We start from the raw sequence: 17,352 nt of genomic DNA on the forward strand, positions 1-17,352 counted from the left end.
TGTACCTATTCAACAAACTATATATACCCATTCCTGCACAGAACATTCATGAATTTCCCTTTCTTTACAGAAAAAATACCATATAAACTAAATTTGCAATGTCATCTTCTCAGTTGTCCTAAGTTCTTGCTAAGTATGTGCATTAGTCTGTCTAGCACAGTGCTTTATGCATTTCACTACAAAACCCACTGAACATCAGCTTTGGTACATTCAAACTGCAATGTACCTATACTTACTATGGGTCTTGACATAAGCAGAGCAGACTAGCAGAAATTCCCAAACAGCTTGGAGCCAAAGATACCTCCTTGCCAAACAACTGTGAGAGAAAAGGAAGATGAGTCAACCGCAAGTAACGCCTAAGTCAGACTGAGCTCAATCATAGGCATTTTCTTTGCAAACCGAGAAGCTTAAAGATCATCCACTCTTACGTTTCTTGTGTTATATAAAAGAAAAATTTGTAAGAGATTTTCCAGGAGAACTAATACCAATGAAGGAGAGTGATAGGGTGTGACAATCCTTGCGAAAAGTCCTTGCAGTTAAAATTAGTAAACTCTACCAGTGTGTTTTCAGAGTGAGGATGAAACTGGGTATTGGAGAGTAAAACCTTTATGCTATGAAAATTATATCGGAAGTGCAGGAGATGTTAAAGTAAACAAAAGGAGAAGATGTAGTCCAAGTATTAATGGGGAAGGAGAGAGAGAAAACATTCATGCCTTACCCTGACCTCTACCTTTTTCATTAATAAGTTATTGCCCCATCATGTCATATATATGTTCTTGCCAGTCTAAACTGCCACATACATTAGTTGTCAGAGTTTGCTGTAATAGTAGTGCTGTCTTCTAGAGGGTCCTGTATGTATCTTTTATAGGGAAAGATCGGCATTTTAGAGACACAGGTGTTGTCTTCAGAATACAGTCTCGCTAAGGCGCTAGTGTTGAGAATTCTGGCAACACTCATTCAGAAGACATTGCCTAGAAAGAAGCATTTTTGCAAACTGAGATTTCTGCTGTTACTAATGCAAAATAGCATTAATATTTTGTAACAAAAAGTTGCTCCAAAATTCTTCCGTGTTTAAGCAAAGATTTTAGTAAAGTAATAGTGTTTGGGGAACCACTGATAACACTTTTGTGACGAGGAAATTAGATGTATTTTCTAATATATGAACTTAGTCCAAATAATGTTTCTTTCTTCCATCCCATTAGCGTTCACACTTTACCCAGGTCTAGGTTGGCTATGTTAGCAAGCCTTACCTGCATCCCAGGGCGCGCACATGCATAGCCACAGGGAGTGGAACCACTCACTACAAACATTTTTCTTTCGAGTAGCAGTTCCTACTACTTTTAAATAAAGAGGCTGAGTTCCAAATTTTCAGATTGCTGTTTCTGAATTTTTAAATCCAACTTTTTATCTCCCTGGGGTAGCAGCATAAATACACTGTTTGAAGTACCTACTGCTTCAAAATGAAGATAGCAAGAAGAAATAGAAGTGACAACTCTGTCAGGTTCTGAGTACACACTAGCCTGCTAGCTCACTTTTACATTTTCAGTTATGCCTAACTGGCAGTTCTTTACTCTAGATACATACCTGTGGGTTTATTTCTTGGCAACAGCCCCAGACACTTCTTGCCAATCTCCACAGAAACAAACCAACCCTCCCCCCAAACCACACAACCACATGTATCCTGATTTGCCCTCTATGACAGGCTGCCCTGACAGACCCTGACAGAAACATGCATTAGAAAGAGACCATGATGGAATTACATCAGCCTTCTTCTCAGACTAAAGCTGAAACACAGCACTGCACCAGCTACTAGGAAGGAGAAAAATACAGGTGAACCCAGGAAAGTACCCACCCCTTATTCCATACCATTTACGTCATGCTCAGGTCCCACATTTTTCAATGTACCATCACTTCTGTCTTTTGATATATATGCAGCTGAACCCAGGGCATCAAGTCCTGTACCCACAAAATATCAGTGCTTAAACTTTATCCCAATGTTTATCAAGTTCCTACTCAATCATTCTGAAGCAAAGCTTCCTACTGACCTTTTACTGTTGAATATGTATTTTTACTATGATAATTAACTTTTTCTGATTTAATATAGTAGAAATATTTTCATGTCAAGAACTTAGCTAGCAACTTAAATCTGTCAGTATATGAGGCAAAATAGAAAATGCAGGAGCATATGTACGTATGTTGATTGGTGTGGTGTTGCTGACAGAAAAGCAGACAGGTTGTCTCCGGAAAATAATTACGTGAAACTTTGAAAACATACAAAAATATATTAATAGCAACTGTTACAGTTATTCCTTTGAATATTCTCTAGGTAGAATGATCACCTATAGCATGTGGAAAGACAGAATCTTTTCTGAAGCTGGAACACAGGTCAATGTGATTTACCATGTTATTTAAAGAAAATTATGAATTCTACTAATTTGGCTGTACTAAGTTTAAATTTAAATTGAAAGTTATTTTTGTCTCAATGCGTATTCTTTAAAAGTAGAAAAAGTTTGTGGGATTACCTTATTAAATAAGAATATGATTATGAGTAAATTTTAAGTTTGGTTTGACAGCTGAAACAAAAAATGTTACAATGCTGATATGTTTAATTCTGATTGTGTTTTTTCACTGCAACAAAAACCAGACATATACATATACTTTTTGTGTATAACAAAAAGTGTTACTTAAGTTGGTCTGAAATATTTTAGCTCAAGCAGTTCTAGAGACAAGAAAAATTAAACCTTTATACATGCATGAAACAGCAGTAGCAAGCAGTGTCATTGTCTTTCTTCTACTTAGTACCTCAGGAGCTGAAGCATTTACTAACCTGAACAAGGCTGACTTACATTTAATTTTATTAATATTTTATTGTCTCAATTCTTTAGTGGACAGTCTATGAAGCATCTTAATTTAGGCATTGCAGTCTCATAAGTCACTTAGATCAGAACTTAAACTATATTTTATGATTAAATTTCCTTTTTATTGTCCAGAAAAACTCTGGGAATATCTTTTGAAGTGTGGTTTCGATGCCTTTATTTAGCTCATTTTCTTAGAGCTTACATTAGTTTAAAAGGTGCTGAAACTAAATTGGGCACTCTGTTTTCTTTTTTAAATATGACAAAATGTTCTTACAGTCTGAAAGTACTGTACACATGAAAATAAGTATAGCTATTTCCTAAAGTTCTATAAAGGCAAAAGCATTATTTCACTAATGTAAATGACAATAAATTTAATTAGATTTGCCTCAACATTATATCTATCCTCTAGACTCATCCATTTCTTCTTTCAAAATAAGTACTGTCACAGAAAAGAGGGTTACAATAGTTAGTAAATGTAATATATAGTAATACCTGTAGTTTCAGACACTATAATCTAATAGTTATTTGATATAGTTATTGCATTATTCTCACAAAACACCCTTTCTTCATTTCTATTACTTTGTACCATTATCCTGATTATTACATTTTCTTTCATGCTTTTGCTTCACATATGTTTGTTTCAATTAAAGTTTTAGGCTACCAGTATTTTTTTTCCATTTCAGATGTACAGAAAGACAGACATGGGACATATGCTGCAGTTAGGCTCTAACTTCAGGTTTTCAAAGAAAGATTTTCACTAGTAATTTACCAGTATAGCTATTTGAGGTCACCCTAGCTGATCACAAGTGCAAAGTGGTTTCCGTCACTGTGGAACAATGTAGAAGAAAATGACTGATTTGTGTGACTGGTTTCAGAGATAATCTTCAGCTTCATATGTGCTTATTTTACTTGTCTCCTTTCCTCGCACCAGAGATGGAGATTCACTGAACAATGTGCATTCTAAATATAAACTGAAAGGAAATTTTTGCCTGTGCTGGTGAGAAATTTTAAGCTGGACCTCAAAAGAGAATTGTCTTCTTAGTGGATTGCCCCATTCCTCTAAGGAAAACCTTGAGCTAAGTCTGTATGATTTTAGTAAATCCCTTATCTTTTGATTTTTCTCCCTGTATTCCATTATTTATGCCTCACCTTTTCTGTCCATCACCCACTCCTGATTCTTTAATTTCTCCATTTATTATCCTGCTGTGACCTTTTTTTTTTTACAAATAAGTTTGTTGAAAGTAATGAAAGTTAAAATAAAATATTTTATATTGATTATAATCCAGGTCCTGTAGTAATACAAATTCTACTCGGTGGCACTAATTTCAAATTACTAAGTCATTACTCCTAAAAATGTTTTAACTTTTTTACATTCCATATGTAAATCAGCGTCCATGTAATAATGATGTTATAGTATAATATAGGTAGGTGACATAGGTAGATGTAGTTTATATCATTACATTTAAGTATGAATTTTCATTTCACAGAAATCAATCACTTTGATAAGTGCTTTGGAAATTATTTGAGAAATACAGGAAGCTGGGTGTAATCTGACAATTTTCTCTATTATTGTTGATTTAGTTCTACTTAACATTTTAAAGAGGCTTCACTCACTCGCAAAATATTACTTAGAGCATTTTTCAGTTTTAAGATTATTATTTTAAACATTCTTTAAGCTCATTTAATGTTCAGGTCTCCAGAAAACTTCATCTCATTTAGCTATGATAAAATTATCAGCATGGCATCTTGAGCATCCTAAAATTTTCCCAGCCTAAGAGTTAAATTCACTTGTCAGATTATTTCATAATTTATTGTCAAACTTATGCTTTCCAGTAGGAGAAGCATAGCAATGAAGCGTGGGTGATTCTGTCCCACCTGCTACAGTTGATCTTCATCTTCTTTCCTCTGCAAGCTGCCTGTCCCTCTGAGTGCTTGACAACTATAGCAGCTTGACACAGTGTGAGGGAGCAGAAAATTCTCAGTAGTCCATGATCTGTATTAATGCCAGAGTTTAATTGGAACATACTAAAATACCTAAAGCTGTTTCTAACAATTCTTTTTCAGTTTAAATGAACTACTAATATTGTTGCAATGTTATTTCAACATGAAATTTTTGGTTCTCTCACCAATTATTTGGAACAGTAATTCTTGAATTACTGGGAGGGGGGAAAGTCCTCAACATATCCTCAAGTTATTGTCATTTCCTTTAGTTGTTAAACTACATTGCTTGGACACATTATCTTCAATGTTAATTTCCCCCATCACTGTAGCAATGGAGTGCTTCATAGTTCTCTCAGTGTAGTTAGGTTTGCTCTTCCCAGGGAAGTAGGGAAGGTTTGGGTTTTTTTTGTTGTTTTTTTTTTTTTTTTAGTATAATCATAGCTGGGGCAAAAGTTGGGTAAAGCAGCAGTATCACTGCAATGTCCAAGGGTAACGAAGCTGGTGAAGAGTCTAGCGCACAAGTCTTATGAGGAGCAGCTGAGGGTACTGGGGTTGATTAGTCTTGAGAAGCGGAGTCTCAGGGAAGACGGTATCACTTTCTACAACTACTTGAAAGGAGGATGGAGCAAGGTAAGTGTTGGTTTCCTCTCCCAAGTAACAAGTGACAGGACAAGAGGAAATGGCCTCCAGTTTACCAGTGGAGGTTTAGATTGGCTAGTGGAAAAAGTTTCTTCGCTGCAAGGGTCATCAAACATTGAAACAGGCTGCCCAAAGAAGTGGTTAAGTTGCCATCCCTGGAGGTATGTAAAAGATGTGTAGATGTCGCACTTAGAGACATGATTTAATGATGAACTTGGCAGTGCTGCCTGGCAGTAATGAGGCATTGGGAGGCCTGGTTAATAATACTCTTGCTCAGCTGGTTTTGCTGTAAGCAGTTCTCAGAGAATTTATAAGCCAGAAGCTTATGTCAGCATGTTTCTTGAGCAGCCTTTGGGCTGACAGTAAGGAAAATTCCAGTGTTCATAGGCAGTTTCCAGAAAAATGAAACAAAAAATGAACTGAACTGAGTAAAATTCAGGTGAATAAGAACAGAAAAAAAAAAAAAGAAAAAAAGGCATGAAATGTTCAGAGGTAGTGCAGTAGTTCTTCATCAGTATTTTGACACTTAGGTGTGACATCAGCTCATCTGTCTTCATACAGTAAAATAGGCAACACAATATTTTGCACTTGATTTATTTGATGTCTATGACACATATACCAACATTGAAATATGGTTTTATCATCTCTAAAATTCTAATTCTAAGCTAAAGAAAAAATTAGTGGATGACTTTTATGGGTTTAGTTTTCTACATTTTGCATGTTTCTAATATGGAAACATCTTAACCTGTTACCTGCTCTTCTACAAAAGACTAGGGTGCTGCACTTTTCATGCCATATAGTAAACTCCATGATCACCCCATTAGAGATTCTGAATTCCCAACACTCTGTTCTCTTTCTATACTTAGAAGCCTTGTTTAATGTTTCTTTCTCTCTTCATCACTCTTTTTGATCTCCATTCTTCCTTCTCTTAACAAGGATCTTGTCTTTCTTCTGTCCATCCTGACTTCAAATTCCCTCTTGAGACTGTGTGTCTATATCCATTCAAAAATGGTTCTGGATGTATATATTTTTTTTCCCCATGTTCTTTATTAATCTCTGTGCTATAGGTTATGTGTAATTTCTTCTACCACAAACATTTTTCCCCTGTCAAGAATTCTGTGTCCCCATAATTTTTCTTTTGCCCTAAACCAGATTTTCTCATTTTCGCTTCCTACCAAGACTTGCATACAGGCTCTCAGAACTCTCCTTTTTTTGTGTTTGTCTGGAACATAAGTAGTTCTAGGTAGCAGAGTATGAAATATGACAAATTTGCTTAGTGTTTGTCCAGAAATTAGCTATCAAGATTTTGTTATTCTGAACCGCTTTAGCGGGTGCCAGCTTGAGCTTCAGACAACTACAGACTTACAGAAGGAATGGCCATTCTAAAAGCTCAACTGTGGTTCAACATCTTCCCTTTTTCTTCCAATTTCTGCAAAGTTTCATATCATTTTCACCACATTTAGACTGTTACTGTGGTAGCTATGATGCATTGTAAGTTTCTGCATAAAGGCATACAAGACAGACAGCAGAGCAGGGTAAGTCGGTCTCTAACAGGATTAGCCAGCAACTGGAAATGACTGTGGAGAAATCTGAGTCCACAGCATAGATTAGAGCCAGAGTCTGGCTACCCCAGGGCAATGGAATGGGGCAGAGTCTGGGTGCAGAGAGAAGGGAATGTTGCAGCCACGCGGTCTCTTTTCAGAGATGGGGCAGTGAGTGGGTTGTGGCATTAGAAATCAGCTATTGACTTACTTTTCTCCATCTATCTCCTAGATAAACTCGGTGGCCTAGAAAAATCACAATGATACATGAATTTAGACCAAAATTTAGAAATTCAGCTCTATGCATGATAGCAATTGTGTCTTTAAGTACTGAGTTACCATCTTACCAAAGAACCATATCAAGTTCCCAAGGGCTCTGTGATGCAGAGGTCTCTAGAAATTTGCCTGTTACTTTGGACTGCCTCAAATAATTAAAAATCCACCTGTATCTACAATCAGCCCTACAGGGATTGGATGACAAAGCTCATTAATATCTTGCTTATTTGCTTTTGATAAATACAGGCCATCACTTGAATTCAGAAATGGTAGAAATACCCTCCTTTCTTAAACTGTGTGGAGTCATTACGATTCTTAATGTATTTTGCATATGTGTTCACTATCTTTGTGAATGATACAGTTATTGTAACATAATAACTAGGTGCAAATACAGACACAAAAACTGTATTTGAAGCAAAGATAACTTCAAACCCTAATCATTCCTGACTTAATACCAATACATTGCAACTACAGTGTGATTATACTCTGGTTTTGCTTTTCTGTGACTATGAATTCATGTAACAATAAAGTTATTATGTGGCTGAGTATAACTATGGATTACAGATAAATATATAAGTAACAATAGCTAGATTAAGAACACATTGAAGGAGAAATAATAAACAGCTATCCATATAACTTTCAAATTTCCACTTCAGTGACTTAGATATAGTTGTATATTGTAATTACAATACATTTAACATGCATTGTGATTCATTAATTTAGTTACCCTGCTTCAACCTTACAGTTAACCAATTCTCTTTTATGTTCAGGCAGTAAGAACAGCAATGGTAGTCCTATGAAAGTGTAGGCAAACGGGGAATTTTGTATACATCAACTATCATTTTAATTTTCCATATAACCTCATAGTAATAATGAAAAATAATTATATATTTTACAATAATAATAGGTTAACAATAGGCTATTTACAGGTTATTTTACAGATATTTATAATAGCTTGAAATTTCTCTTTATGGATCTTTTTGTCTTCCATCATGTCTGCGATGCAGTAGAGACCATGTACATTTTAGATCACATGCCAGTAAGAAACACCATTAGCTGTGGCATTTAGAATGAATAGTCTTAAAAATGTAATAAGATATTCTGTTTACTTTTACATATTTTGTTAAGTAACTTCCAGTAGAAATTGAAACTATCTTACAGTTATGGTGAATTAATTATTAACTTCTTTAGTATTTTTGCATGATGCTTTAGACTGGCTTTGATTGTTATTTGGTTGTTAATGCTCATCAATTACTATAACAAATAATAGTGTAAATATGTACTTAATTTAGTTAAATAGTGGCCCTATGCTGAGTGATTTCTTGTTCTTGCTTTTCATGGCGGATTTTTAAGTTAAATGAGTAGATTTTGTGTTTTTCTATTTATTCCATCTGATTTAGAGTCATGAAATGTTGCCGGTAATTCCAGTAGTCTCTCCTACAGTGAGGTTGCTAAGAAAATTGCTGTTTGGTACTATGCAGGTTATAGTTGGAATTCCCATAGCATTTAGATTCACGAAAATTAATATCCTTTTGTATCAAATCCAATAGCTGTTACTGGAACATTTGGAGTGCCTTGTCTCAAGACACGAAAGGTCGCTGAGGATGACAGTGGTGAAGCGGCAAGCACAGTCTCCCTCAGGAGTTTCCAGTGAAGTTGAGGTCCTCAAAGCTCTGAAATCTCTGTTTGAGCACCACAAGGCTTTGGATGAAAAGGTACAGTATGGAAAAAAAAGCTTACTAAATACTCTCTTTAACTTACTTAACTGTGCCTTATGATGCAGCAGAGCATCTGTATTGTTTATTTGCTTCTTGGAATATGTCCTGTACTTACAGCATTTACATGTGTCCAGAGAAAACCATAAGAATGTATGACCAATAGCTGTAATGCACTTCAGGTCACTTTACCTATCTTTTGTAGACAACAGTGCTGACTTTTCAAAACAAGCAAATCTCACCCCTACCAGACATGCTTCTCCTATTTAGCAGTACATAAGGATGACACCATGATATTTATTGTCTTTACAATATACTTTTAAGTTATTGCTGAGAAAATGTAGGTATCTCACATTTGAAAAACACACAGAATAAAGTGGCAGAATGAGATGTTTCTAACTACATAAATGAACCTGCCTCTTAAAAGTTTTAAAAGGAAAACCTCCTAAATTGCAGACATGTTTTTGTCATTTACTACAGAAGCATAGTGTTTCCTTTATAAGTAGTGTAACCTAAAAAAAAGTAGTAGGTCCTTCATTTAAGAATAAAGATAAAATCCACAGATGACAACTGTATCTAGTCATGCTAATTAGGAGGGTCTTTCCACTGGATTCCTCATGTGTCCTCTGCTGGAAAGACTTTTGTGTGAATGAAACTTTGTACAACTAGGAGGTATCCCTTCGAGCATTGCTGACATGAATTCAGAAATCCAAATGATGTCTAGAAACATTATATTCAGAAGACAATGCGTCTGAATTAGTTAAGAAGTGCCTCAAAACTACACATTCAGGGAGCACATGAGAACCATTGCTCATGAGTAAAGAACCTAGTACCTTGTGGGGTTTGTCTTGGCTGATTTGCTTGCGCTCATTGCTGCAGCTGAGTTGCTTCTCTATTTGAGATATTTGGGAAAGCAGAAGAGACATTTGTGTAGCACAGCATCCATGACCATTGTCTGCAGTGTTGATCTGCGTTTGTGTAGAACCAGTTGAGTGGTCTCACAGTAACAAATTTAACTTTTCCAAATTCAAAAATATACTCAGGAAGTTGACCATATTTAAGTAATTTATAGTAATATTTATTTTCTTTGGTAATAAAGGTGTGAAACACTGTGGGGTTTCGGTCATACTGGGTTAATTTATAAGGTTCAAAGTTAAATGAATTTTATGCCAAATCAAAACTTATTTTGTGTTTAGCTATAGCTTTAGTTCTACATTCTGTTCAGCTACATATCATGGAAATATGTTTAAAGAAAATCTAAGAAAGGGAATACAATGACTCTTGCTTCTGTAGTCAATTTATTGTAATAAGCTTTTAGATGTCATTAAGATTTACAAAATCCTGTATTATTAAAAATATCTTTTGAGGACTGATAGTGTTTATGGTCTGAGCTTTGACCTTTTACCCAACATTTTAAACACTGATAAAATTATAGAACAGGGAGTTTTCCTGCTTCTATACTTTTTGACACTATGCTGGATACATATGAGAAACAATAAGAACTAAACTTTAAATAGATTCTGATTGTTTAGCAGTTATGTACTTCTTCCACATTTTCTTTTGTGAATGTTTTAGTGTTTAGGTACTGTGCAGTTTATTTGACATCTCATTTTGAAAATGATTTTACAGAATTAGATCGAAGCTAAATATAATGTTTTGACCTATATCTCTGGAAATTCTGGTGGGTTTTTCTACTGTAACAGGTTAAAATCAGTAATCAGTTAATTTCAAAATCTTGGAGTGACACAGGTAACACATCTTATGCATATAATGGGTCTCTGTCCCAGTGGTAATGATAATTATCAGCGTAGAAAACTCAGCCATCTGCAGTCCTATATTAACAGGAGATTTGTTACATTAGAAAACAAGTTTTAAAATAGTTTGGCCAAAATGACTTTTTCCTATTTGCTATTCATCTATGCATTGAACCTCTATGCATTGAACCTTTTTAATTTTGATATAGTAAATCATATTTTAATTTTAAAACTTTCCAAAATCAATCAAGGCAAGAGTTTAATAAATTAGTTTAAAATAATTGATTATAAACCTAGCGCATATTGTTTTCAGGTACACATCCTGTATGAAATTATTTATTTATGTTAAAGTGTCTTTCTTTAGAAGAATTGGATCAAAGTTTTGTATACCATCCAGATACCTGATAATATAATACTATCACATTATGCTGTGATGTTGTGCATTGTCAGTGTTATTGAGACTTCTACTCAAAAATAATGGAAATAAAAGAGACTGCAGACATCCAAATGTGCTGAAAAAACTGTGGTTTTTGACAGAAAAATTACATAAATTAGATTTGTTTCAGACCCCTCAGAAGTAAGATATTAATCCACCTATGAAAATTCATTGAAGTTCCTCAGAAATTAGTAAAACAATGTAAGTTCGACCTCCTAGAGGTCATCTGGCCCAACTTCCTGCTCAAAGCAGGCACAACGGTGTCAGGATGCCTAGCTGGAGTTTCCATTGCTGAGTCTTGTACCTTGTCCCTCTGGTCCTGTCACTCTGCATCTCCAAGAAGAACTTGGCTTTGTTTTCTCCGTATCTTCTGGTTACCTAGCTGTAGATAGCAAAAAAATAAACCACATCTCCTCTGAACCTTACTTTCTTAAGTGTGATGAGACCCGGCTCTCTCAGCCTCTTCTCATATGCCATGGGCTCCAGCCCAGGTCCAACTTGGTAGGTCTTCTTTGAAGTCTGTCAGTGTCTTTCTTGTACTGAGGAGCCCCAAACCAGATGCAGTCTCAAAAGTCCAGAGGGGAATAATTGTTTCAGTCTGCTGACTGAGCTGTGTGGCTTTTATTCACCCCTAGGTCTTTCCTGCAAGACTGCTTTCTCTTCCCCAAGCCTTACTTGTGTCCTGAAGTTATTCCATTCATAGTAATGGAACGTCACTTGGACTTTGTAGCACTGATCACAAATCTCTAAGCTTTGCAGTCCAGCCAATTTTCTATGCACTATATAATCCCCTTACCCAATTCAGATCTCACCCTTTTCTCTAGGGGTAAATGAAAGACCTTGCAGAAAACCTCAGTAAAGACAAAGTAAAAGACATTCCCTGTTCTCCCCACATCCATTGAGCCAGCCATCTCATCACACAAGGCAACAAGTTTGGCTAGATGCCATTTGACTTTGACAAAGTCATACTGGCTCTTCCCAATTACCGTCTTGTCCCATATGTACCTGGAAGTGGCTTCCGGAAAGATTTGCTCCATAACCATCCCAAGAGTGGCCAGCTTGTACTTCCCTGGATTTTCACAGGATAATTTCTGCCTTTTATAATGGTGGTCACAACACTTGTGGGTTTTCCACTCATCAGGAACCTTTGAATGAAATCAAATGAATACTGGAAACTTTAATTTTTTCTTCACAAGAAATGTTGACATTGAAACCAATAATTTAGCCTTTGCACACTTGAAAAAGCATAACAAGATATTTTCATAAAAATGCTTGCCTTTTAAATTCACAAAAATCTCAAGAAAGTCTATCCATTTTTCCTAAATGCAAATTTTCTTTCACTTTCTCACTTCCTACGCTTAAACATCTCAAGGTGTTGTAGCAAATTCTGCCACAAAACTTGACTGGTCATGCAAGGATTGCTGTGTACACCATAGGAGAGTTACAAAACCATCCTCGTTTTTCTAATGAAAGTCAATGAAAAAGACAAAACAGACTGGAAGGTGGAAAATAAAACATATCAATTCAGGGTTCATAGTTCCAAGGAGGACTGCTTAAGCATAAGGAAAACCAGGAAAGATACCTTATTCCAAATGACCTATTGTCTATATATTACATGAAGTCTATACTTTGCCTTTACCTTTTGTCCAAAAGACAGATCACCACAGAGGGTGGTGTCACAGTGCATTAGAAAGAGAAAGCATGTCATTGACAGTTATTTCAGTGTTCGACAGCTCCTTCAGCATCCCTTCACCCCCTGTAGAGTGAAATCTTGTTATGAGCTTCCCCTGCTAGAAAGCCAGTCCCATGTGGCTAAACCAAATATATAAATCCTAGTGAGTAGAAGGTAGTAAGAGTATGCTGTTATTCTTACTTCATCATCCGTGTGAAATCCTAGCAGTGCCAGACAGCCATCTTCATAGTCTGCTCTTGCATAGTCACAGTGTGTTTTGTGAGAATTTTCACTTTAGGGTTTCAGGATAATGAATAAATATATAAATATTTAGTATTATATGTGTATCTCAGATAAATCTCATTGTGTCTCCTTGGGTGAATTGTGTCACAGCAAATAAAAATGACAATAGCTGTATTATTATTTAGAAATTTCATTTGGCATAACCTATACATATATTCAAACATCAGTATGTATCTAATAATGCTAAAATATTTAGAAATCTGAAAACACTGGCAGTGAACACTTCTGCTACCAATTCTAGATTTTCTTCATGTTCAAAGTTAAATTCAGTGATTGTTTTTAATAAGTGTAGGGTTATGTTATGTCTAACAAACAAAAGGTATTAAAAAAATTGAAAGTTTTAGAAACCAGAAGTTAGAACTGATTACAACTGGGAGTGATGTGAAATTCTGACTTAACATTTCTAAAGCCTTTGCTGTTGCCTAAGGCACTTAAAATTTGTGGCTGTATTCATAGGGAAGATAGCCTGTGTGGAAACTTAAATTAATCACCCTTGAGCTTCTTAATGCTTCAATTCCCAAAGACTTCTCTTACTGCTGCTGCTATCTTTGGTTTATTTCATGCAATGAAAAGTTTTAGAAATAATGTAAGACAGCTCTATGAAACATTTTGAGATATATATGAATATACTTGGAACAGTTTATAATAAAGAAGATGAAGATGAGATTTACTGGACATCATTAGAGTTGAATAGAAAATAGAAGCTCAGATTAATTTCATGGTTAGAATATACACTGAGTATAAGAGTAGGTCAGGAAGTACATATTCCTCATATGCAAATAAGGAAGAACAAAAACTAGAAAAATGTTTTTTTTATTTATTCCATTTTATACCTATAATTAAATTCTAACATGTGCCTGAGTATTTTAATGCAGACATTTTTCGTATTTTGCTTTAAACTCTGGGCTCAGCATTTAAGCATTTGGAAAGAAGAAACTATTTAAAGCAACTTCTTCCGCAAACACATTTTTTTGGTTGATGCTTCAAGGGAAGAGTTCAGTTGATCTTCACAGAGGAAGAAGACTACCAGGTGTTATTGTCCTAGCTAAGATTCAAAAAAACACTGGGTTTCTTATGACTAATTCATGGCAGAAAAGTATACCTGATATTCTTGCAAATAAAATCAACCTGGTCATGTGAACATTATCACTATCTTTTTATTCATTAGCAGGTAGCTAGGAGAGCTTTTATTCAATAGACTGTTCATGAAAAAAAGAAAAAAGAGAGTCAATGGTAGCATGTGCAAGGGCTTTTTAGAAGCTCTTTGTGGGCTGCAGATCTGGAAAGAATGAAGAAAGAATTTGACAGCAAGGGAAAAAGTGGGAAGCAGTTGCTAGGAGACAGAGAAAGATGGGTGATATTTTGCACCAACAGCAGTGCTAACATGACATTGACTATGTTACATTTCAAGATAATGCGGTTGCATTTAAAAGCCAGAGGAATATGTAGTCATCTGGGCACATGTTAGAGGATGTATCCAAGCCTTTGCTTGCTGTGCAACCCTTTTGCTCAACACTCTAATAGGAATCTGTCCTTGAAACATGCATATTATAGCATGTTCTGATAGATCAGGTGACATCTGATTACTCTTACTTTGTGAAAGTTTATTTAGTAAAGCTTTACCTACTGCAAAGAAAATAGAAATACATTGAAAGACTATATGAAATTTAAATAGTATGTTATTTCTGAAGTGATAAACATGGTCTCACTGAGATAATGCTTACTTTTCTGAACTATAGTTACTTATTGTCTTTCACTTGCACAAGATAAATAGCATAATATTCTAATCGCTAATTTGCATTTATGGTTCATATGAACTACACACATACCTCCTCCCTTCATAATATCAGATAAAAATAGTTTGCATTTATTCCAACTCCTTGTTCTCTGACAAGCTAGTGACCAGGAACAACACCTTTTCCTGGACCTCTCAGAAATGAGAATGGTTCTGTTTGCTTTTCTTGCTGTAACATAAATCTGAAGAGGAAATCCAATACAAAAGTCTTTGCAATGCATTTGTATATGGGTTTTCAGCCTTTGCCTGTTGCCCTGTCTTTAGATTCTAAGGTTATTAGATATGAACTTAAAAAGTTCAGGAAAACATTAGTACAATTACTAACTGGTAAATATTGCTCAGAGTAAAATATTTTCAAAATACATGCATACCACATAGTTTGGTGTGGCTTTTGTATTCTTTCCTGGAATGTGAATGACCAAACGTGAAATCTTTATTCAGCTTTTGTCTTATTCCTCCAGTTTATCTTAAAATCATTTGAAGACTGAGAAAGAAATTTAAAGTGAGAAATAAAGTTGCAACATTTCCAATGGAAAATGTGAATGAACTAGTTGTTCGCTCGGCAGATGAAAGGGAAAAAAAGAAAGAAAGTCTCCTGTGACAAGGCAGAGTTGCTTTCAGTTCCTTTTGCAACTCTTATACTCACAGAACAAGGACCACTACAGTTTTGATTAGTTCATTATAAAAAAGCAGTACTTTTAACTGTGTACGTAGAAAGAAGGGAAGCCAAGGCAAGGCAACGCTAAGGAAACAGCTTCCAGCTGTTGCTCTGTGTCACACTGGTACTGTTCCATGTTACTAACAATGTTCCTTGTTACCAACAATAAATAGGCCAAGAATGAAAAAGAAAACTATTTGACTATAATAGCTTGATATTCAGAATGAAGACATTAATTCTCTACCTATTTTTTTCTGAAGTGCCATGTTAAAAAAAAAATGTCTCCTAAATTTTCTTTTAAACAAATGCCTATTATTTCCAGGGAGTGTTTATTTCAGGCTTTGAAATGTCCATATAAAACCCACTCAGATTCAGTTCTACAGTGCCACAATATATAAAGATTAAGGATAATTTTTCTGATTTCAGCTCCTGTGGATCTGTGACCTCAGTAATGTTACCTAGTTGGTTTGCAAATTCTAACAGTATTCAAAGTGAATGCCAGTGTTAGACATACTATAATATTTTTTAAACATGCATTCTCATTTGTAAAACACTTAGGCTTTAATATATGGAGGTTTCAGGAAACTTACAAAAATCTGAAGTAAAATTACCAACTGCAGTCTTCTGAATTTTCTCTCAATCACCTTGTCCCCCAGCAGTACTTACAGCCAAGAGGACTGAAGCCAGAAAGATGAATGTCATTTTTCCATGGAGTTTTTGCATCTAAGCTGAGATTTCCATTAAGAAATTGTTATCTGCCAGCTCTCACTGCAGTTAGAGAAATTGAAATGAGGATTCTTGAACACAGGACTACACCCCTCACTCGTAGGACATGGACTTTAATAGTGAAGAGCTAGTAAAAGATAGAAATGGTGGTAAGAGTAGCAGGATACAGAAAAAGAGTTTTAGGACGCACAGAGGGGGAACATCTGTGGAGGCAGAGAGCATGATAAGAGAGAGAGGAAAGATGTGAGTACCACATAGTAGATTTGTACTGTCTTGGGTCTGACTGGGAGCAGGTCATCAAGCAGCACTTGGAAGCTGATAGAAGAACTGGAGAAATAATACTGGTTTTCAAGCAGAATATGATTTTAAAAATAGATAGGAAAATGAAGACATACTTTTTCAGGTATACAAACAATTGAAGTTTTTCGATGACAAGCAGAATAACTAAAAAATAGAATTAGATGAAAAATATGAATAAATTAGAATTAGTAAATATAATATTTCAAATTCATTTTCCATATTCCACGTGTGTTAGAATTGAATACTAAAAAAATCATATAAAATGACTGCTATGATAGCTTATGTGCTACCATAAATCCGAAGCTTTATAAGGATGTTTTCCAGGAATTATGTAGCTCATTTTGGAAAGCAGGCTTTATGATTAAAGATTTTTACATGCATTTTTGATGAAAAAAGTACAAAAATGTAATAAATAGTAAAAATGTTTTAGGTTCCATTGAATATTTTGACTGTATTCTCTTGTTCTGTGTATAAAACCTACTGAAACAGTCATGAAAATTTGTAGTAATTTTCACTCTTATCACTGCCACTCACAAACGGCTCAGTCACTCCCACATTAAAATGACTTAAACTGTGTCAGGTGAGGAACAGGCACAGTCAGTTACTGTAGTTCAGCTATTAATTAGATAGTCATACCCTCTAGGAAATGTCCATTTAAGCTACAACATGCATCTTTGGGAAAGTTAACAGTTTATCTTTTTCAATCTTATAGGGCTGAAGGAATAGAGGGAAATGAAT

At 35.3% G+C, this 17,352-nt stretch overlaps 1 protein-coding gene across 7 annotated transcripts in view; it reads left to right on the top strand.

The window, feature by feature from the left end:
• PPFIA2 (PTPRF interacting protein alpha 2) overlaps nt 1-17,352 on the top strand; it is a 313,295-nt gene that overhangs the window by 195,896 nt on the left and 100,047 nt on the right. For all 7 annotated transcript variants that reach the window (XR_008974938.1, XR_008974940.1, XR_008974939.1 and 4 more), the window contains one exon: nt 8,806-8,970. Coding sequence is in view for 2 of the 7 variants with exons in the window: in XM_057429558.1 (XP_057285541.1) it covers nt 8,806-8,970 (165 nt within the window). In the remaining 5 variants the exon portion in view is untranslated. The remainder of the gene's footprint in view (nt 1-8,805; nt 8,971-17,352) is intronic.

This window comes from Pezoporus wallicus, unplaced genomic scaffold, assembly GCF_028554395.1.
Source record: "Pezoporus wallicus isolate ANWC-B61680 ecotype Strahan unplaced genomic scaffold, APGP_CSIRO_Pwel_v1 contig_5069, whole genome shotgun sequence".
In the NCBI taxonomy this organism is placed as follows: domain Eukaryota; kingdom Metazoa; phylum Chordata; class Aves; order Psittaciformes; family Psittacidae; genus Pezoporus; species Pezoporus wallicus.